At 40.6% G+C, this 24,061-nt stretch overlaps 1 protein-coding gene across 1 annotated transcript in view; it reads right to left on the reverse strand.

Annotated features, from left to right (window-relative positions):
• Positions 1-12,989: 12,989 nt before the first annotated feature.
• Positions 12,990-24,061, reverse strand: part of tmem68 (transmembrane protein 68) — a 12,394-nt gene continuing 1,322 nt past the window's right edge. The window contains exons 3-9 of the mRNA XM_079284462.1: positions 21,970-22,143; positions 20,670-20,769; positions 19,290-19,457; positions 17,879-18,072; positions 15,328-15,388; positions 14,671-14,810; positions 12,990-13,569 (exon numbers count right to left, since the gene is read on the reverse strand). Of these exons, the coding sequence (XP_079140588.1) occupies positions 13,465-13,569; positions 14,671-14,810; positions 15,328-15,388; positions 17,879-18,072; positions 19,290-19,457; positions 20,670-20,769; positions 21,970-22,143 (942 nt within the window). The 3' untranslated portion in view covers positions 12,990-13,464. The remainder of the gene's footprint in view (positions 13,570-14,670; positions 14,811-15,327; positions 15,389-17,878; positions 18,073-19,289; positions 19,458-20,669; positions 20,770-21,969; positions 22,144-24,061) is intronic.

Below are 24,061 nucleotides of genomic sequence, written 5' to 3' on the forward strand. Positions count from 1 at the left end.
TTCCACCCTGCTCTCAGAACAGGGGTGCAGTCGTCAGGATTATCCTGCTATAACATGAACAGCAACAGGGACTGTGGCAATAAAGAATTTGCTACTAGCAGCAATTCCACTTTTCATCTCTCATTACTCTCTTTCTGTTTCTATTCCTCGGCATCAGTGCCCACCCAGGACAATTCAGCCCTGTAGTGATCGGAGGAACAATTTGGCACAAGTGCAGTTGATGTCACTAGATGTGTTTGGGTTCTTTGCAGGGTTGTTGCTGTTATTTTTACTTCCACTCATCAGGGAAATCCCTTCTGGAATGAACTAAATGCAAACGCTTCGACACTCTGCTCAGACGGTACAAGACGCTTGAGGTTGGAAAAGGATATATTTCCATCCAGACACATTTTAATTCATCGGATATTCCACCTTCACCTAAATGGCACCTGAATTACACAGAAGTTCTTCTAATGTGATGAAAGGAAAGGAACCCTCATTCAGCATCAGTGAAAACTTCAAACTGTTGGAAGTTCTGATGATGTGATCCTATAGTAGCCACAACTGGGTGGGTACTTCCATCACTATCTACATGAAAAAGCTCATCATTTCTGTTCTCTTAGTGCCAAAAAGGTTCTTTGGACATGTCTTCAAGATTCGGAGGACTTGGAACACCTCACGCTGGGTTCAGACTACACAATATCAGCCCGATCATAGCCTGACCCGGCAGACGTAGGGAGTCAGCTGAGATCAAACAAAAATGGGAGTCGGGCGCTTTGTCGGGCAATTGATCGTTTTATGTTGTGTAGTGTGGACAACTTGATGACCTCACAACATCCCAAAAGAAAGATTAGCAGGTGTTCCCTCATGACTGTAACTTTGGCCAGTAAGAGTATGTTTTTAGACTTTTTCCGAACTCAAGGCAGCCAGCATCATGCACACCGCCGTTGTTTGTTTACATTCTGCTACCTAGCAACTCCTTCCCGATGAAATCGCGTTTTGATTGGCCGGTGACCAATGTGTTGTCTGTCATGTCTCTCGGCCAAGGCCCGGAAAGAATTTATGACTTCATAATCTGACACAGTGACTATCGTAACAGACACAAATATTGTGTAGTCTGAACCCAGCATTAAGGATGGCTGGGAAGTCCAAAAAGTTATTCTCTGGACTAAATATTTCATTCTTCTTGGATAACTATGGTCTATACTGGAAGGTCAGACAGAAAGTGAACTACATGAAGACAGTGGTCAAAGTAGCATCTAAAGTCATTGTGGTGTCTTTGGATAAATCAACCAAGCCTGGAAGGAAGGAAGGATAGGAAACAAGAAAGAAGTGGTGAAAGCTGGACAGACACAACCTCACTATTCCATAAGGAAGTAAGTCAAACTCACACAATGCCAAGAAAGAAATCTTCCTGGCAGCTCAACTCAACTATTTGCAGTCTAGCCTCATATACCTGGTTGTGCAGTGATGCTGATCTCTGCTTGTCTGTGGACGTGAATGTGTGTGTGTGTGTGTGGGGGGGGGGGGCAAAACAGAATGACGCAGGAAATGGAAATGAGTCAAGGATGGAGAAGAACAGGCTAAGCAGCCATCTCAGTCAAACTAAACAAACCACCAGGATGTACAGCACTCTGATACAACATGCAGCATTTTTTTACGTAAGAGATGATGTGGAAAGTTATGAAGTCATTGTGTGTGTGTTTTGTTGTGGTGTGAGTGTGTATGTGTATGTGTTGGCAATAGGCAACATTTTGACTTCAAGTCTGCTTGTTCTTTGATAAACACACGTCACCTTCTGGGGCACATGTTCCTGTTTTTCCCAAAAGCTTTTAACATTCTTACACCAAGCCACACAACACGAGTCAGCATGTTGTTGGTAGTGTCCACGGGCTTTCATGAGCAATGCTAACTGAAGTGCCACTGTAAAAGCTTGACAACTGTCGTAGCACATATCACGGTCTGGGTTGAGCAACTAATGAAATCCATTTACAGTGAGGAACTTCTGTAGGAAAAACAAAAATTAATAATCGCAGGTGTGTAAAAAACACGATGTATTACAAAAGATAAAGGTCAATTCAACACAAGCCGTGTACATTTATGAATGAAGGCACAATGTTTCTTCCTCGCTCATGGAATGGGAGGGGGGGGGGTCTGTAACTGGTGGCCAAAAGATATGAAAATGACACGTCATGTTATTCATGTTTATGACACTTTTCATGTGTGAGGACACTAAATGTTGGTAATCCTGTACCGAAATAGACCCAGATGAACTACTACCCACAAGTCAAAGGGAGAGAAACAAGGGGACAGTGCTAACTTTGGATAAAATGGTTGCACAGATATACACTTTACAGAGGGAGGAAAGGAAGGGAGAGGACTGAAAACGATTTGCTGGCTTTCAGCTTAGCTGTGGCTTTGACTGACAACCTGTTGAAGTAGATCATAAAATGACAACCATCCTGTCATCCACTGAGTTCATATTTTGAACAATCATCCCATGCTGTTCATAAAGTTTATGTTCAGGTTCCATCAGATCAGCAGCGTGGTATGGATGTCCTGGATCAGGGAAGGACAGCAGCAGATGATGATGGAACAAGACTAAAGTTCTAAACTTCCTGTCAGTGGCAACATTAAGATCTCTGGTGAAAACGTCACATTTTTTAAATTTCATTCAAATCCAGACATTTGTTTTCAAAATACTTTGTGATGAATCAAAATGGTAGTCAAATCACATTCTTCACTAAATGGTGTCTTGGTTGCTGAAGTCATCTTCTCGGGCCCATGACTGTCCATGCCATGACTTCAGTTCAAAGTGTTGTTCAGGCCCCACTGATAATGAGAGCCAGTAGTCAAATTGTCACGGTGTCCTTTTCAACATGCTGTGTGTGTGAAAAACAAACCTCGGACGTCCTCAGTGATTTGAATCAGAGTGCAAAGAGACTGCAAACAATGGAGAGCTGCACCATTTACACACTCCCAACCCAAACAGCGTGACTTCAGGGAACGCTGGGAAGATGGTGGAAGATGGTGGAAGGTGGTAACGGTGTGTCTTTGCATTTTTAAATGTCTGCACAAAAGAAAGGTTTCCAGATTTCTTAATATCCGTCACAAGTGCAATGTCTTTTTTTCTAAGGATGGCAAGAGGAGAGAAAAGCACAAAAGGAGTCAATGGGATAATCATGGCGTGAGACTGTAAACCTCTTCATGAGGCGCACTGAGCTGTGTATGAAGTCTTAATTCTGTTGCAAGTAATTACAGATAATGTCCAAAACTTAAATAAACTTGATCATCTTCTTCTTTTGGTTAAAAAGATATCACTAAACAGAGGATTTGTGTGTAGTAAAGTATACAGACCACAGAGAGAACCAGATGGATGTGTATACATGATCCACTTTCCCAGCAAATATGGGAATGTTCCAGCTATTATTGGCTATTATTTTATAAAAATATGAATAATGTGTAGTTAGGGCTAACATTTTCAAAAACAGTGGTATGGTTCTTTAAGTTTGTGAAGGTCATTTTATGTTAAATGATCATGTTTTCAAGTGTCTTATTCTTTCAGTATATTGAACCTTAAGACACACTGAAATACATGCTGTATGGCTCATTCATTTGCCTTGTTGTTACACTACTGTGTGTGTGAGTTCTCATGAGTGTGTTGTTTGACTACACTGAGCAGTGTATCGATAACATTTTTGTTATCTATCTCTTGTTTTGACATTTTTATTTTATTTTATTCCTTTTACTTACTTTTGAGCTTTGGGTTTATTTTTTTAATTTTACACGTCAAAGTCTACAAGACTTGGGGAGTCGCCTACAGGTGAAAATAAGTTATATAACGCATTATGTGGCGCCAGGGGAAGCTATATGAAATTGGATAAATTGCCTCATGTCATGTCACTTCAGTCAGCGTTGGTTGGGGCCGAAGACTACAAGTTCAACATCTGGATGTGTGGAGTTAGAAAGAAGTGAGTTTCCCATTGCTCATCTCTGCTGCAGGTTAGAAGCTGCAGGATACATTAGCCTCTACGAGCATTACGAGGGATTCATTTACACTTCTGCAACAACACGGGACGGCATTATCAGCGCTAATCGCTTGTGCAGTGCATCGAATGGGTATCGAATGAAGTACTCTGTTGGTATCGGTTTCACTTTTAGGGCACAGGTACTGGTACTGGCATCTGAATTTCCGACTGAACTGTCAGTGGTCGAGGTGCATTGTGGGTAAGGTAGACATGATGTTTCATTTAACTGTCCAAGTGGAAAAAGCACAGGTTTCACAATGACTTATCTTTAGTGGAATCACAACAGCAGAAAAGCTATCTGTATTAATTCACCAGCAGAGGTCCTCACGGGTTCATCTGCCAGCATTCTGGTTGTAAAAGTTCATGCAATAAATGTTCAGTTTGTTTGCCAGACAGTTGCTAAACAGAAACAATAGCTGGAAAGAATCTTCATGAGAAAGTATGATTGAAGGTTAAGAAGGCCATTACTTCTTTGTAGCCTACTCTGTGTAAATGCAGCATTATATTATTTGGGGATGCCAAAGCATCTTATGGAAGTTTATTTGCAGTGTTTCCCAAATTCGGTGTAGCCATCTCATGAACTAACATACACGTATACTGATATACTGCATATGATGTGTACTGATACCTACTTAACATAAAGCTACCTCAGTTTGTTTCATCGACAGAATGCCCTCCTCATCTGCAATGTGTGTTCTTCTGTAACGCAGGAGATGCACAGGTCCCTGTTGTAAGGAAGACAATAACGCTGAAAATACAATTTGCCAAAATTTCCATGAACAAATCATATTCAGTGTACTCCCAATGTACGGAAGCCCCGACAGGCAAGTGAGAGGAAATATTTCTGTTCGTCCATTTTCAAAGTCTGATCTGAATGTGTCTATAACTTAAGAACTGGCGAGAAAAAGGTTTTGTCAGGATGACTTTTCTAAGCTTCTTCGTTTTTTCAGGTGGGGACTGCCAGGTGAAAAAATTGATTTCAATTGAAAATTGAAAAATGATTATTTATTTTCCTCTGGGGAAAAAAGAGTTTGTTGCCATAAGAGGCTGATGTGCACCACCACCCCATGTTCAATAGGACTCAGAGCATTTATGTTTTCTTTAACACACAATGTATGCACCTTGAGTTTAGAGTGCATGGAGAAATAAAAACAACTGGAAGAAAACATGAATGCTTGTAGTAGAACATGGAGGCACTTCAGTCTCTTGTGGTCAAAATAAGTATCACAACAAAAAACACTCACCCAGCAAAACTTTCTCTCATCTGTTTGATGAAAAGAGAAATCATGGAAACTGAAATGATTATCCTTGCGAAATCTTTTTTTCACTATCGTTCTTTAAGTCATAAACACAGGAGAGAAATAAGTTAGCAAATGGATCACCAGAATTGTTTGTCTCACTTGTCTCTCAATGCTTCCGTAACAAAGCTAAACACAAACATAATGCAGACGTGCCAAACTGAAATTGCAAATTGTTATTTTAACTTGAATTTCCATGATGTACTAATTTTCCAGATGAAAAAATGTCGATCTCATTAAAGTGGGTTCACTCATTCATTTGTTTTCATTTGAATCTATCAATAAGAAGTCTCTTTCTGCATTTTAATTGGTCATGAATCATGAACACGCATGTCAGCACTGAACTCATGCACAGATTTTCATGAATCTGGCCCTTGGGTTAATATTTCTTTCAGTAGAGCTGAGTATATTAAAAAGCCATTTACGAAGGAGGGCTTTGGTCTGCCTCGAGATGTGTTTCATCTCACTGGAAAAGAAGAGGCTCTGTCATAGACAGGCGAATCCTCTATTAATGTTCCACATCTTCTGATTGGTGGTGGGTATTCTGCTCACTGCAGGACGTGAATCACAAAATAGGACGTGACACATCGACAGACCCAATCGCTCACTCTGCTCATAACTCTTAAACGCTGCTTTCTATGTTTAGTTTGCCTTAAAACGAATATTTGTGTCTTTATTTCAACCTCATCATCCAGGACAGCTTGATTTTGGGGTTAGCCCGTGGTGTGTGTGTGTGTGTGTGGGGGGTGGGGGGTGGGGGGGGATTTGTGTGTGCGTTCTTTTTACACTATTCAATAATAATGTGTCGACAGCAGTTACTGTGCTTGTACTAGGACTGAGCCGTTGTCCAATAGGGAGGGTGTATCGACTTCGGTCCTTCATCCTCTCTGATGAAAAGCTTTGTGTCCAGCTGAAGGAAACATGGCCGACTGGTGATTGTGTTTGGTTGTAATCCAGGCATCAGTTGTGACAGTGCTGTAGCTGTAAATGTATGTAAATGTAAAATGAATGCGCACTGTAGAGGATCCCAACATTTCCCATTACATTCCCATTGTGTCTTTGTCACTGAAGGAAAATGTTTCCGTTGATCCTTCTCTGCCTCAGCTGGTGTTAGCTGCACTTCTTCATCCTGCGGTGTTATAGCCCACAAACTAAGACAGACAAAGTAAAGGTGATTCAAAAACTCCTTGTGCTTAATTTCAGTAACTGTCAGAAGGAACACCAGGGTACAAACATCAGGGACATAATACATTTATAATGTGGTATCAAAACCATTATGCATCAAACAACTACGTTCAAAACATTTATAACAAATAAGTGTGATCATAGGATGCCTTAATTCGTGTCATGATCCATTCTATCCCACCTTTAGAATTCTTCTCACATGTGTAGGACAACGCAATCTCATCCCCACTTGTCATATTTTCCTGCTTGGCCAGTCTTATGTGTAGTATTGTGACACAGTAACACGTGGTCAGCATTGTGAAAAGGTGAGGTTTAGGCAATGTTTGGGTTCAAAAAAAGTACGTTTGTTATTCGGGGTGTAACGGTTCACAAAATCCACGGTTGGGTTCGATACAGTGGAGCCACGGTTCGGTACAGTAGAAAACTATAAATGCCAGAGAAATATACTTGATTTTAAAATATATTGATTCCTTACAACTAACATCATGAAGTTATTCTTTGACTTTGAACAATGATGGAACTATACCTGAGTGACTCATCTTCTGGGGTGTCTTCTTAGCAACACATAAGCATAAAAAACAAAAACTGCTCCTTAATGTGATGTAGTATTGTTACTTACATCTTGCTTACATCTTGTATTGTTACTTACATCTTGCAAAAGAGATTTTTAATCTCAATGGGACTACCTGCTTAAATTAAGTTGTTTTTTTTATTCAAACGTATTCTGTTCGTCATGCGTACCGAACGGTTCAATACGAATACGCGTCTCGTTACACCCCTATTTGTTATGTTACTGAAGCTACAAACATCAGGACGTGACTCAGTGATGTCACGTGACAAAACATCACGTGACATAACGTCGTCAGTAAAAATCATTCAACTTTTGGTTTCATACGGGACAAAAGCAGGTGAAAGTCCTTCGTTTGACCCATCCAACTTCCCCTCCTGTTCGCCCTTACAGACTCTTTCTCTTCTAAGTCGGTTGCTGTGACCGTCTAATAATGAGGCGGCTGGGTTTACATTGGAGTTAATTGAAAGCCTGGCGGTCAGAAGGTTTGCCTTGCGCATTGGTATCAAGACGCCGAGGGCTACTGTCCAAGTGTTGGTATTTGATGCAAGTGTCACCAGGCTGTCAGGAAGGACGTGTCCCACATCAAGCAATCGCACCAACACACGTCTTCGGTCACAAGTGTTCATGGTGGGAAGCCAGTGAGGGGTCATGTCTTTACTGCTGCACTTCTGCTAGTCAGGTTTTCCATACAGAAGGGGGTTGAGCTCCAGAACCGTAGCCAAATAGTTTAAGATTCCTAAACTTTACCAAAGCTTAGGCAGTTCACAAAACAGTCATATGAATCATTTTTGTAATGCTCATGTGTCTTTCTGAAAGGCTCTGAACACAGACACTCTGTCATTTAGGTGTGAGGTATGTCTGAGGAGACATGTGGCTGTCCACAGTGGGATTTAGCAATGACCACTCCAGCACAAAGCTGCAATGTATCGTGTTCTTCTGCCCTCTGTAGCTCTCTGAGATGTGAACAGGCCGTGTTTCTTGTGAGCGTCTCGGCCCCGAGGCTGTCTCTGTTCACCAGCTGTAACGAATCAAAGCTCTGCTGTAGAGGTCTGGATATACCAGCCAAACACAACGGAGGAGTACACTTCTTCACTCTCAGCTCACGGCTGTGTAACCAGAAGAAATGACTATTTAGTTTGGATGGTCAGAACAAGATCCGTGCACCAGTTGGAGATGAGAGAACTCAGCTTTAGTAGAAGCACAGTAACCAGCAGGTGGATACTGCTGGGATTCCAGTCACACTTGTATAATCATTCTGTACAGATGTCTGTTTAGAGAGATGGTTGAACATGGATACCACAGATAGTGAACTGATCAACTTAAAAGCTTGTCTGTAAATAAATGTATGCAAAGTGTACACGCTAAAAAAGAACATTCCTCTCTTTTTGAGTTCTGACTGTGAAGGGTGTCTTTAGAGGTTTGATGCCACCATGATGGTGGGTAACTATGACGATATACTACAGAGAAAAAAATGATAAATGTGGTGTATGTGGTGTATTTAAAAAAGATACAAATGTTTAAGACAAAAAAAAAATTGGTCTTTTCAGTAAGTTGCATTGTGTGATGAAAGTCTGAAGTGCTAAAAATCTTTCAATGGGGAAAAAGTACATTTTATTGTAAAAATAAATCAAGAGTGATAAACATGTTCAAAATTGCATTTTTGTATATCTGGGATTTTTGTAAATTTTTATTTGAATCTAATGCAACACAAACTACCAAAATTCATTCAATAAAGTACACTGTGGTAATTTTTCTGGCCTCAAGACTTTTCATTTATTCTTGCATTTATTCTGTGAGGTTGAAGGGTGAAGATTCTGGGATCATTTATTTATCGTCTTGTTTTTGAGGATTGAAACCTACAGAGCAACAAATCAAGGTCAGTATGTAGTATTGGACGAATATTTCCGTCCAAATTCTAAAAATAACAACATTTTGATCTCTTAGAATTGTGTTGTGGAAAAAAGTCCTATACCCGCTTTGCGTGAGTCTTTTAATGCTGAAATACATAATACTAAGAAGGTTCAATCATCACAACAGAATGCGTACAGTCTCAGTGAGGAAGAACCAAGAAAAAAGTGAACAAACTTTCTTTATACAGGATGAGCAACGGTGGGGGCCGATGGCCAATGTTAGACATTTCAGTCCCAGATTTTTGGTCTCAGACTGATAGGAACAACATCTCCGCGACTTATTGAGTGGCGTAATAATCGCGCGACACAACGAATCGAAAATTAAATTCGTTGCTAACTCTTTTAATTATCGATTTTCATCGATTTTATCGATTCGTTGTTGCAGCCCTACAGACAATTGGAACAGCAGCTTACTTGATGACATCACCACCTCAGCTATAAGAATAATAATGCATTCTGGGATATGTGGCTGTCCCAAGTACAGACAAGTCACCTCCGATGCATCCCCGGTAAAAAGGGCGGAGCCACATCCGGGCATTAGGACCTGCTTGGCTCGATGTGAACTTTGAATTGGAACAGTACTTTGGCTGAGACTGATGACGTTTCACAAGTCCACGAGTGTACAAGTACAGAGAAGTACGCATGTTGAGAAAGACACGATCACTTGTTGGAAATCCTCTTTATGGGTTGTTGCATCTCTTGTCCACCTGTTGTGATAGTTTTAATGTCGGCACACAGACAACATGCTATCTCATCACTTCGACTTTCTATCTCATAATTTCGACCATGGGGATATTTTTATTTTCACATCTAACTTTTCATTTTTGTAAAAAAAACAAGAATAATAATGATTTAGAGTGAACCAAAAAGTAGATTCCCAAACAAGAGTCCACACAGCTGAGAAGCCGTTCGGATGTGACGTTTGTGATGCCCAGAATCTTTGTTACACAGGTATTTCTTTTTTTTTATTATTCGTTTCGCAAAAGTGAATTATACCACAGAGTACACATGTGTGTACCCCCGAGAGCCCCCACATTCGGGGGCATCGTGCTTAAGAGAGACACACGAGGGTTCACACAGGTGAGAAGCATTCGTATTGTACCGCTAGAGGTGAAATTCTTGGACCGGCGCAAGACGGACGAAAGCGAAAGCATTTGCCAAGAATGTTTCCATTAATCAAGAAGTCAGGATGTGACGTCTGTGACAAAAGATTTAGCCAGCAGTCAAATCGTAAGAGACACACGAGGGTCCACACAGGATAGAAATTGTTTTCACAAGTTTGTTGTGAAATATCAATTACATAATTGTAATGGTAAGAACCACATCAGTTTTCATTGTGTTTTGTTGTATTGTCTTTGATAAAATGTTATGTTAACCTTCCTCTTGTGTTAGCTTTCTGTTACCATCTCTTATGTTAATGAGTCGGTCCATGTCTTAAATTAGCTGTGAAATACACTAAAAACAATTATCTAACATCCAATTTGTTTCTCATCTCTTGGTTACCTTGTTAGGCTTCCTTATCCAAGAAAATATTGGTTTTAATATTTTTGGTGTGGGCCTCTGGGACTTTTCTTTGTCAGTATACCCCTCGATTTCAATTTAAAAAATGGTAAAATTAACCTCAAGAGCAGGGGTGTCAAACATACGCCGGCGGGCCGGATCCGGCCCGCCACGTAATTTTATGTGGCACGCGAATCCGCCAGCAAAAAAAAAAAAGATTATTATTATTATTTTATTAATTTTTTTACAAAAATGAAAAGTTAGATGTGAAAATAAAAATATCCCCATGGTCGAAATTATGAGATAGAAAGTCGAAGTGATGAGATAGCATGTTGTCTGTGTGCCGACATTAAAACTATCACAACAGGTGGACAGAATGCATGTTGCATCAGCAACAGGAAACAATGGCGGAGGAGAAATCACACATCTGGAAGTTGAAACTTTCGAAATACTACTGTTGTTAAGTCACAGAAAGTCATTTTAGGATGTTTTGAGCCGAGAAGTTAGCTAGTTGTTTAAGCACCAAATCTGTGGTCGGTTTGTCAAGATTCAGCCGATTTAAAAATCTGCTCTGACGATTTCGGAGATGTGAGGTGTTGCTAGCGGGATCTGATCCACATACATATATATATATATATATATATATATAGATATATATGTATATATATATATATATATAGATATACATAGAGCTATATACATAGAGATATTATGTAGCAACAACAGGTGGAAAGCAGGAACAGCTTCTTCGCTATCCCTGGGAACGACTGGACTCCCACAGCAGCAGGAAATGATAGAACGGGGCTCACAAAACACCGAGAGGAGAGATGCGTGGACCGAGCCCTGACTTTCTGTCTGTTGCTAGGGATACTTACCGGTAATCAATTCTTGTGTTTTGTGAAACCACAGATCTATATTTTTTATGCTTTGATGCTTGACTTAATAAATTGTTAATACTTATAGATCGTCTGCCGTCTTCTGTTCATCGAATGTATTTCTAATCAAACGATCTGCGCGGGGTCCTTCTGAAAGTGTAGTCTTTTGGAGTCAGATTGTACGGTGGGCTTTTTGCCCGAGGGTAAATCCCCAACAATACACATAGAAAACAGAGAAAAGCACCACATCCTCAGTCACTGCAATCGCCATCTATGGCATAAAGTACTTCAGTAAATATCCCTCTCATGAATGTTTCTATTTTCTGCAATAATCCAAGCCAATGAACATATTCTATTTAGCACCGGACTGGTTTCATCGAAGCGCTAACTTCTGAAGTTGGCCTACAACAATACGTCATTCCTGCAGCTCTGTATCAGAAGACACTGAAAACTCGACAGTAACTCAGAGTCCTTACAGACTGGAGTCTGGACTTACAACAGAAATATTCGCTCAGTTATCAGTTCATCCACAATAAAACAAGAAATATTCATATTATGAGTTATCTACATGATTAATATATATGCCTGGGATTTAGTTCATTTTAAAGCCAAATTCGATTGGAAATATTAAATATCTGTGCAAAATCACTGGCCTCTCAGGGCTTTTGTACAAAATAATAGGAACACCGTACAATATGATGTCATTTTACACAACATAACCTATAGCTTGACAAATGAAATACATGACTCAACACTTGACAGCCTCTGGTGTTCTAGTTACTTTGTTCAGCCTCTGTTCATGGACCATGCCAGCTATTTAGACGTCACATCTGTCACTGGCAGTGTAATAAGACTCACTATACCGTCGAGTGAGTAAAGCTAAGGTTAGTGTCAGGAAGACAACTGTCTCATAGAACTGGGACTTTTTCATTACTGAGGGCCTGACATTTTGAAAGGTTCTTTAGGTAACGCTTTATCCAGTCCATTCATTTCCTGGAACTTTTCTGAGTCAGTAAGTATATGTACCTATTGAATGACTAGTTTCAGGTGTTAGGTGATACATACCGTTTCATTTGAGTGTTTACATGTTAGCTGGACGAGTGTAGTTCGGTAGATTATAAGTCATTAATATCCAGGGGGAAAGAACTTTCTCCTTGTCCCTGTAATTACCCACCCTCCGTATAACTATACACAGTTAGATTGCCCTTTGTTTTAATTATTGGGACAATTTCCAGTAAATTACAATAAAAGAAAGCTTTTGTTTGGGGCTGCACGGTGGTGTAGTGGCTAGCACTGTCACCTCACAGCAAGAGGGACCGGGGTTCGATCCCCGATCCCGGGTGGTCCTTCTGTGTGGAGTTTGCACGTTCTCCCCGTTGCAGCGTGGGTTCCCTCCGGGTTCTCCGGCTTCCTCCCACAGTCCAAAGACATGCAGCTCAGGTTATTTGGAGACTCGAAATTGCCCGTAGGCGTGAATGTTTGTCTGTCTCTATATGTGCCCTGCCTTCGTCCAATGTCAGCTGGGATCGGCTCCAGCAACCCTCAAGGTTTATCATGACAAGCAAGTGTCTGCACAGTCACTGCAATCTATAGACATGGACAATACACCACATTTATTGACCAACGAAGAATCTCTTGCTGACATTGTTGTACTTGTATCACAGTTTTCAAATAAGAAATTGCCTGAATCCCATATATTTACAGAGAACATCTACAACGACGAAGCTCAACCACCAATCGGTCCTAAGATCCATCTTCTATCTGACCATACAGTAATTAATCAAGATATCGGAACACAACAAATTAGATAGTGTGCCTATCTGTAATGAAAATATAAGAATCCTTTCATTTCATCCTTTCATTTCAGCTTTTAAACAGATTCATCAGATGGAAAAGGGAGTCGATGTCCGCAAGGAAACATATCAGAAACGTGCGATACAAAAAACACGTGGAACCTCAGCAGCTGCAGCCGGTGGAGTTCAGAATCAGTGATGAAAGCTGTGCAAATATTCCAACATGTTCCACCAAACCTGTGCACACTGCAGCCGTCTGAGCCAATGGGACGTGTCGTTTTGGTCACACACTGGATAGTTTGTCTCCGTTGTTGCACTGCTGATGTTAATGGTCTTTGTGTTTGGTGTGAAATCTCTCCAACAAGGCTCTCAGGATGTTCCCCGGGATCTGCTGGTGCTGGTCTATCAGAGACTGAACTGCCTGCTGCACCTGCAGAGCAACAGCACTGTGTATGAATGGTTTCTGCTTTTCTCACAGTATTACAGACATCCTGCAGGACACCACAATCAGAGAGCTTTGCCTGGTTGCTCGATAATTCAACAAATGAATGCAAGTTTGTTTACATAATGCCGCACAAAAACACAAAAATTGAATTATTTTGTGTACACTAGATGCTGGGGGACTTTTTTATTCTTTTACAGTCTGAGATGAACTGTCCCCTTCCTAAAACTAAATCTCCATATGTTGATAGTACTTTCCACTTTCACCGAGTTAAATCTGTCTAACTACCAAATAATCATTACATTTTACATTCTTAACCCTTTCAAATTAAATTTTTTCACAATGTATGTTGATGATTAGCAACCCATAGTGGAGACCAGGAAATTAAGATGAAAATTCCTTCCATCCATCATCTTCCTATTATCCGGGGCCGGGTCGCTGGTGCACCTGGAAACCCCGAGGCGTTCCCAGGTCAGACAAGATATATAATCTCTCCAGCATGTTCTGGGTCTACCGCTCACAGCACCGAACCGCCTGTCCATCGCACGCTCCATTTCTACCCTCACCCGTGAACAAGACCCCGGGATACTTGCTCGCTTGGGGCAGCGACTCACTCCAAACCCAGAGGGTGCAATCCAGCGTTTTCCGGCAGAGAACGTGACCTCAGACTTGGAGGTATTGACTCTCATCACGACCGCTTCACACTCGGCTGCAAACCCCCTGAAGGTCGCGTTCTGAAGGAGCCAACAGAACCACATCATCTGCAAAGAGGAGGGATGCTAACCTGAGGTCCCCAAGTCAGACAACCTCCTCATCCCGGCATCTCTTGATAGCTATCGGCCGATTAATCAGCTCATCAATTCATCTGCTTTTCTCCTGCTCCAAACTATCGTTATTATAACGACCTTTAAAACTCCACTAACAGTCAACTGTTCTAACTGTTGACTGGGGATTTGTAATCAAATCTAATTGTGAGGCCAGTGAAGATTCACACCTCTAGCTTATGGCACCTTGAAGCACATTGTCAAAAGACTGTGATGGTCAATGCTCACATGATTTGAGGAGAAGAGAAGAAGAATGAATACTGACTTTCTCTGCCAGCTCTGCAGCGTTTACGTTGGGGTCGTACGGGATGGGGTCACCAAGGAAGGTCCGAAACTTCACAGGGAATCCTCCATAAACTGGAGCAATGGGCAGGCGAAACCTCTCATACACCCAGCGGAAAAATCCTGAATAAAGACACACACACACGCGCACACACACACACACAGCATGTTACATGGAGAAATATGAAAAGAAGTCTCAGATTAAACTGCAGAAGATGACAAATGAACAGGTCACCATCACATTCATATCATTCATTGAGTCCGGGCAGCACACTGCCCTTGCTACCACACTATTGTGAGGACTATATTTTTCTGCTAGTGCAGACCAAAACAAACTGAAAGTATATCCACGAACAAGTATTGTGTGGCTATCAAAGCCTGATATATCAGCAGCTACATTGTTGTCCTAAACTATTACCAACACGTAAATGAGCCACACTGTATCACTGGGGGACAAGTGCCTTCATTACCATGAACACACACGTGGATTATTTTCACACCCATATCCCACATACACAAATACTCAAAATGCGATGTTTCTCAGTAGATCATAGAGGAAACTCTCCATACAGCTGGATGCAATGTCCTTACTCAGCTTGGTGGTGCTATCTGAGAGATTTGAACTTGCTTCTACACTTACTGAGTGTTCCCAGCGATCTGAAGCCTTCCCGCAGATTTTGAGTAAACATTGGAATTACTGGCTGGAAGACAGGGAGAGCAAGAGAAAGGAGATTAGAGAGGAGGGCTTTCTACATTGCACATTTCTAACATGAATGAAACAGATGCTGCAATTAGACGGTGAACTATGACACTAATCTGGCCTGGTTTGTGTGTGAGGCACTAAGCTTTACATCAGGAGTGTCAAACTCATCTCCACTCTGGGCCACATCAGCATCACGGTCCCTCAAAGGGCCGGTTGTAACTGTAAGACTGTATAACTAACTTCTCCTAACATATTGTTCAATAACTCTCTCTGCATTTGATTATTGTTTATTCAAGTGTAAACATATTGTACATGCAGTTATATAAATGATATTTAAACACATTTCTGTTATTATAACATAAATCATTTTAATTGAGGGTTAAGAAACCCACATGACTCTATCAAAGATCAAACTATTAAAGAAAATAACAAAGACAAATATCAAACACAAGTTCTGACATTAACTTTGTTCAAAGCTGTTTGTGTCACCTCTCTGCATCACTAATGTTCCTCCCTGTCGTCGTCCTGTGCATGCAGCTACATCCAAGAGCTGCTCACTGAGAGTCAGGTCTGATGAACATGGATAGATGATGTATCCGTGTTGTCTGTGCTTTCATCAACAGTTCATTACAAACACGAGTACCTGCTCGTCTCTTAGCTGCTGTGTTGTTAGATTGCTGCTAGTTCATGAACTCGGTCTGCGATGGTGTTTCTTCACAAACTGACATTTGTAAAAGTCTGTATCTGGTCGGAGCTCTACTCACATACCTTCAGCATGCACTGGGCTGTAGCTGTGTAAATATATTCTGCTGTGACTGCAGTCTGCCTTTTAATTCTTGGACAATTTGATGTTTTTCTTGGAGGCTAAAAAAAAAAGATGAATTAATTTATTTTTTTGCTGGGGGATTCGCGGGCCACATAAAATGACGTGGCGGGCCGGCCTTGAGTTTTACACATGTGCTTTAGACATTTAATACATGTACTTTGGCAAACAATGACTAACTTGTCTGCGTTGGCGTTCCTGGTGCGTTTTAGACAAAATAAGTTGCACATCCATGAATGTTTAGCTGGCTGTTTTTAGTGTGACAATATACAAATGACCACATGGTCATCTGATGATGAACGGCCGCATCAATTTGTGACTTATTTTGTGCCAGCCAGAACGTTCGTCATCACACATATGAACTTCTGCTGGTCAGCTGCATTTACATGTACTAAAATATGCAATACTTGTTTGCATCTGCAGTGGGTAATTATGCCAGGAGATTCAGTATTAACTATCTAAACAAATAAAAATATATTTTTCCATATTGACAATTTTCAATTAAAAGCTGCAATGTGGTCAGAATTTAAGTTTAAGACATCTATAAAACGAACTAACATGATGAACAGAATGTGTAGAGGTTACAATGTTGACGTGATGTCAAAGACGTCGATGTGTTGTGATGCAGAGGTGTGCTGACTAGATCGCCCCGCCCGTCCTGTCCCGTCTTGTAGTACCACTTGTACCTCCAGGGGCAATAGTGAGTCACTGTAGCGTCCAGTCTGTTCTCGGTCCAACACGAGAGGACCAAGAAGTAGAGCTGCCCAGAAGGCTGGTCAGTCACGTTAACGTACAGGGTCCGTGTACATTTTGATCGTTTGTTTATTGGATTCAATCAAAAGGGGCAGAAACAGAAAACAACGCATGTTTTAGAGATGTGTTTGCCTGGAGAGAGAGACATTCAGTTGAACCACAGCGCCGGGCAGTCAGCTTCTCCCAGTTAGGATTCCTTCAGTGTTCATCCTTCAGAAGGCTTTTTACCACAGAGGTCTCCTCCTCTCCAAAATCAACGGACGCGGTGACTTAAACCAGTTAAACACTGGATAAAGGTGTTTCACGTTAAAAGTCTGCTGTTCGGTGGACACAGGACGTCCCGGAGGGGCTGCGAGCCAAGCTGCTGTCAGCTTGTTTCTCTCGTAACTTAAGATCCAAACGTCCAATGACTAAAATCCGTCATTTAACCAAATTACCTCGTTAAAAACTACCAAAAACAAAAAATGTATCGGAAAAATGTGGCTTAAAACTGTATAAAAAGTATATTTATGACAGCTTTTGACGCATGCACAACAGATATATTGTGCCATTGATATTGACGTCCAAATAGAACGGAACTTGATTAAAGTTACATTATTCTCTAGGTTTGAACATTTTTGGAAATATTTGAGATAAAGTTAGCACACAACTCAAGAAATATTATATATATATATATATATATATATATATATATATATATATATATATATATATATATATATATATATATATATATATATATATATATATATATTACAACACATTTTTGTACATTTTAATGCTGAAAATGTACATTCTATACCTGCAAGTTTTATAATGTGAATGTTGTCTACAATGTCGTGCACTCCAGGTTGAAACTTTGACAAAAGCCCTGACGGACAGTGACGGTAGATTTCAGGAAGCATAACGCACCACTTGAGAGTCGATGGCGACCTGGGCGAAGCCTTTGCGTTTGCCCCAGAGAAGAGGGTAGGTCTCATCACTGAACAGAGCTTCCCGCACCCCACCTGGAGAAATCCCCAACAGGTGACCACTCCTCAGAGCCCGCACACACTCCTCCTGAGGACCGTGGATCACACTGAACACCTCCAACAGTAACTTGAAACCTGGAGGAACGGGACAGGATGATAAAAGTAAGGATACATTCAATTAAGAAAGAGCCGAGGTGAAGATAAAAAAATGAAGATGAAGCTAGTATTTTGAACAAGTGATTAACTGACGAGACTTCCTGACGTGTGTCACGTACAGAGGTGACCAGAAGGGTGTCAGAAACAGACTTCACCAACAACACATGGTTCTGTGTCGTCAGGGGTTCTGAATGGTAGTGCAGCTGGAGTCATTCAGTGACTGAACTGTGAAGGTGGACTCTTTATAGTCATATGCACAACAATTACAGAGGAGCCCTTTAATGTTTGAAAAGGTTCAATATCAACAACGTTTGAATGAACAAGCAAACAACGCTCTGCGCTTCAGGGCTCGGTGGAGTCGAGTATGCATTTCACTGTTGCTGCTGGATATGCTAGTTACCTCCAAACTCTTTTCCACTTAATTGTAGTTAACAAGCGATAAGTGGTTCTTGAGAAAGGGGCCAAACAATCGGCCCGTTACGAACGGACGTGCTCTCCAAACGAGCATAGCACTGATTTCGTAAAAGTTGTCAAACTAGACAAGGTAAACAAATTGTCATTCCATCCCGACACCCCACAACTTTCTAGTACAAACATCATCTGACCGATTTCGCCGCCACCATCTTGGATTATTGCCGTCACCATGTTGGTTTTTTCGCAACCAATCAACGTAAGTGACCATATTTGGAATGCAGAGGAGTGTACGTAGAGACGCCATATATGCTCTGGAGAAGGCAGCAACCTGTCAATCACAGTAGCCCCGCCCCTAAAGCATCACCTGCTTTATGGTCTGTGTGACTCTAAATGGACCATAATGTACTAAATAAACATCATACTGTATTGAAGAAGACTTGAAACTAGAGATTGAGACCATAAACTCATGTTTACAATGTTTACTGAGGGAATAAATCAAGAGAGAAGTAGAGTCATTTTCTCATAGACTTCTATCGCCCCCTGGTGGACACTAGAGAGAATGCAAGTCTTAAGACACTTCAGCATGGCTTCAATCAGCAGAATCGGAGGTTGCCGCCTGGTTTCAACTCTTTAGTTTGGGTTAAGCCCTAATTTATGAGAAAAAATCTATTAAAACAACTAATTGAAAAGCAAACCAAAACATACACTGAACATAAAAGGAGATCAGCAGTACTTGTGGGGATCGGTAGAGTATGCATTCATGTGTGAAACAGTGCAAGTACCTGGGACCTTGAAGAGGAAGTGGTCAGCTACAGAGTGGCAGGGCCGTCCCTTCTGGATGATAACATTGGCAAGAAAGTAATAGTAATCGATGGGAATGGCTCCATGATAGTAAACTATCAGTGCTGGTCCTTTGTCAGGGATCTTTTCCATGCCATGGATCTCATAACCTGGAACACAGAGTACATGAGGCATACATGTTCTTCCATTAAAAGCCAATAAGTACAGGGATTTATTGATCTGGTATTGTGCCTAACTTTAGTAAATCCTAACATATCGGTTATGGAATTATTCTGCAGATGCTATGGATCAAAATCAGACAAAACTTTTATATGGATGTCAGTTATTAGCAACAACAAAGGCCAACATATGGCCTGCAACAAAATAGCTAGTTTTCCTGAAATGCCTGTATATAGACTTAAAATAGGAATGTATTTCAAGAGGGGATAATGTAGAAGTATATTATTTAAAATATTTATTGATTCATATTTTCCATCTTCTGCCCCCACCTCGTCGTGAATCATCACGTACAATAATAAATAAATCCAAAGTTAAGTTAAACAGCCACCAGAGGTTCCACACTGCTATACTGTCTCTGAACACAAATGGAATTGTGTTACAATGTGGGAGTGAGAGATAACAAATATCACTGTTTCATTAGTATTACTGCGATCATTATATATGATACTTATTGTAGACACATTTTGTAACCAATTATGCTCCAGCCTATTTTCCACAATATTAGAGTAAGTAAATATGAATCAGTAAAAAAGATTCTGATGGGAAGTCATTTATAAACATGTTAAAAAGATTGGGAAACTGCAGAGAATAAAATATTATTGGGTTGTCTCATTTGGAACTATGGGAGGAATATGAATTGGATTTAAAAACCAAGCATTTACACATGGAGTGATCCTTTCCACCACTTTGAACCAGAGATCTGTACAGCACGACATTACTGCAAACACAGAGCCAGTTTAGTGGCTCTGCCTACAACACAGAAGTAACGATAGCTTCATCGGAACTATTCATATAATAACTAGCAAGCACAGAAAATACACAAACCCTGGTCTTTGCTTGTTTTTCCCTCTGTGCCATACATACATAACAATGCATATCCATGTTTTACATCAATACATGTTTAGATTAATTCAAAAAATAAATAAAAAATAAAGCACAAAGAAATATAAAAATATTGTGCTCAGGGAGAGGAAGCACAAGTAAATACACATTAGAGTTGCGTTAACTGTAAGAAACAAGATAAAATACGACTGATAAACACTAACAACATATTTCTATGGCAAGGCAGCAGTTGTAAGAAATGCTATCTGAATCAAAAGGATGCCACACGTCTTCAGTAAATGAAGCCCATGGTGTCTTACCATGCCATATGGCTCCATGTCCGTCCCACAGAGTAGCCAGGGTCTTCCTGGCTCCGTCCCACAGGTTGTTGCAGTAAGCCTCCCTCAGCTGATTCTTCCTCTGTTAGAAGGAAACATCAGAAACGACATGAGCAAAGGACCAGGACCTGGGCCCTGTTTCAGATAGCAGGTTCAACACACTCAGAGTTTAACCCTGAACTCTGAGTAAACTAGCACAGAGATGGGAAACTCTGGGATTTCAGTTCCAGAACAGCGAATCAGAGTTTGTTCAGTCAACTCTGAGCTAAGCTCTTTGTGGAGAAAGAAAGAAGCTATCGTCAAGGAAGCTCCGATTCCACGATTCACCATGGCAACAGGTACTTAGAAGGCAGAGCCTCTATTTGAATCCAGTGGAAGTAGAGATATGAATGCATGTACGATGTACAAGGACTGCGCTCATTTATCGTTAAACAAGAGCCGGATTCAGAAAGGCAAAAAGTGTACAATTAGGTTGAATTCAGTGTTCATTCATTCATCATTTACTAGACTATGAAAAAGTGGTGGCATCTGGCTGTGTGTGTTAGGCTCTAGCCTACATCACATTTTAAATAGAAATGTTCAGTTTTAATCTGATAGGGACAAAACACAGGGACCAGCAACTGAAGATAAAAAATAGAGTTGAAGATTGATGATTGTAAGCTCACAATCTGATCCAGCAATAATGTGTTTGGTGATTTAAAGGTTCAAATACAGTGGATTTTAAATATTTGGATCTTGGTTCAACAGCATTAAGTGACTTTATTTCAGTAACTTCAACAAATGTAGTAAAGTTGAACACCTTCACTGGAATGACTGAGGAGATGAAACAGCGTGTCTGTCTCTGGAAGAGGGAGGAGTCAGAGAGAAACTCAGGGTTTGTTACAGCTGCCAGGTTCACAGAGTCAGTCACTCTGGTAACAGACCCAGAGTTTAAGTTACCTCTCTTTCTGGAAGTGAAAACCCAGTTTCCCTCATCTCAGGGTGAACTAACTAGTCTCCTCTGAAGCAGGGCCCAGGATCCATAAGGCCTAATCCTAATGTTCACCTCTGTTTCAGCTTCACTTCAACCACTGTGACAGTATGTCAATGTCAAATAACACATCTGGTCGGGCTGACAGTGCCTTATTTTAAGTCTATTCTTATATACCCCTCTCATACATTACATTGCAAATACATATTCTAAATGTAACATTAGACACAGGACCATAACTGACAGCATTACATTCTTCAAAAATGAGACCAACATGTAAAGTTACAAGATTGTGCAAAGAGCGGTTGCTACCTTGTAGACATGAAGGAAGAGTATGGAGAGGTAAAGGAGGATGACGATGAGGAAGGGCAGGATGAAGACGACGGCCAGAGGGGTGAAGACCCACAGCAGGTACTCCAAAACACTCAGGTAGTCCTCCAGCTGACCAAGACCGGCCCAGTCCTCCCACGCGTGGAACACACACACCTGTGGACCGAGACAGACGGGTCAATACTTCGGTCCAGACCGACACGTCTAAACAGCTGTCGGCCGGATTCCCATGATATTGTGTGGACACATTCGTGTTTATACGGAACACATCTGGGGTTAGAAAACCAGATGTGTAAATCCGAATAAACGCTTAAACCCTGCTTTCGGATCTGCAATCAGTGCACAAGGATTAGTCGTGGTACCATTGTGACTGTGTCGCAGAGATCTGTTCATACCGCAGTACTTATAATGAAAGTGCACAGACTTCTTGACCAGAGATTTTGGTTCTATTCGATTCCATGAGAAATATGAATGTTTTAGTATTGTTAGAAAGACAAACTTACTGTCTTTCATTTGAAACCATTTCTTTTTTTCTTTTTATAAATGTTTTATTGAAAGACACGAGACAATATTAAGACAACACATAGACATAACAACAAGAGGATGACAAGAACAGTGGGATAAAAGCCAGCAAATATCATATCGTCAGTGTGTGTGTATGTGTGTGTGTGTGTATGTGTGCGTGGGTGAGAATGTCCTTGAGCCTTTTGAGATGGAGGGAAAAATATATAAAAATAATAATAATAATAAAAAAATTAATTAAAAAAAACACAACAAACCACAAAAAATAAAAATAAAAAAATGAAAAACAGGTAAGTATGTGTGCATATGGATGTTCATGTATGCATGTACGTGGGTTTCAATTGGTTGTCCGGCAAGAAAAACAAAACAGAAATCAATAATTGTAAAAAATACACAAAAAAAAAAATATATATATATATACACCGGTATATATACACTATACATATTTCAATATTAATAGAATGGGTGGTGTCACGTTTGCAGAAACATATTGAGGGATGACCAGGTGGAATGGTGTTCTGTTGTATTGTATATGATGGATGAGGTTAGATTTTCCATTGAAATATATTCTATCATTAAGTTTCTCCAGTGTGCGATGTGTGTTATTCCTTGATTTCCAGTTCATGAGGATAGTTTTCTTGGCGATAGTTTGGGCCACGAGGAGTAATTTGTGGTTTGTTTTACTCAGATGTATTGTTGAGATGTCTCCTAGTAAGCACAGTGAAGGGGATAAAGGGACGAGGCAGCCCAGGAAGACAGACAGTGACTCACTTATTTCTTCCCAAAAGTGATGAACTGGTGTGCAGTGCCAGGTGGCGTGAACAAAGCTATCCGGGCTGCTTTGAGTGCAATGTGGACAGATATCTGACGTGAATCCCATTTGAAACATTTTTTGCCCGGTGTAATGAATTCTGTGAAGTATTTTATATTGTATTCGTTGTAAATTGGCATTTTTAGTCATGAAGTCGATGTTATTGCAGATTTGGTTCCAGAAATCAGCATCAGGAGTGATGGATAGGTCTGATTCCCATTTTCTTGATGGTATGGATGATGTTTTGTCAGACTGTGATATTACTCTACATATTTTTGAGATTAACTTTTTTGAAGAGGGGATATTAATAAATTCTGAGGTTGAGGGAGGTAGTTCTAGGTTAGTGGCCTGAATGTTAAGTTTGGATTGAACGGATGATTTGAGTTGCAGATATTCCAAACATTGATTGCTCCTGATGCCGTACTTCTGAACCAAGTGAGGGAATGAAACCATGGTGTTATTATTGAACATGTGTTTCAGATGAGTGATGCCTTTAGCGGACCATGTGTGGAGATTAAGAGGCGTCTTGTGAGAAAATTTGAAACCATTTCTGTTAGACCAACCTTTTTGAGACTGAGAGCCTCTTAATGGACTAATATGGAAGGCTTCTTCTTTGATATAATTATACCTGTTAAAGAAGCCCAGCTCTGTGGCTGTAAGCTCGTGAGGTGTCTTTCCCTCTGGAGTAACCTGGTTGACGCGCTCGTTGTGCTATATTATCTGTGCTGTGTGTTGCATTCG

Source organism: Melanostigma gelatinosum (genome assembly GCF_949748355.1).
Source record: "Melanostigma gelatinosum genome assembly, chromosome: 15".
Classification (NCBI taxonomy): Eukaryota; Metazoa; Chordata; class Actinopteri; order Perciformes; family Zoarcidae; genus Melanostigma; species Melanostigma gelatinosum.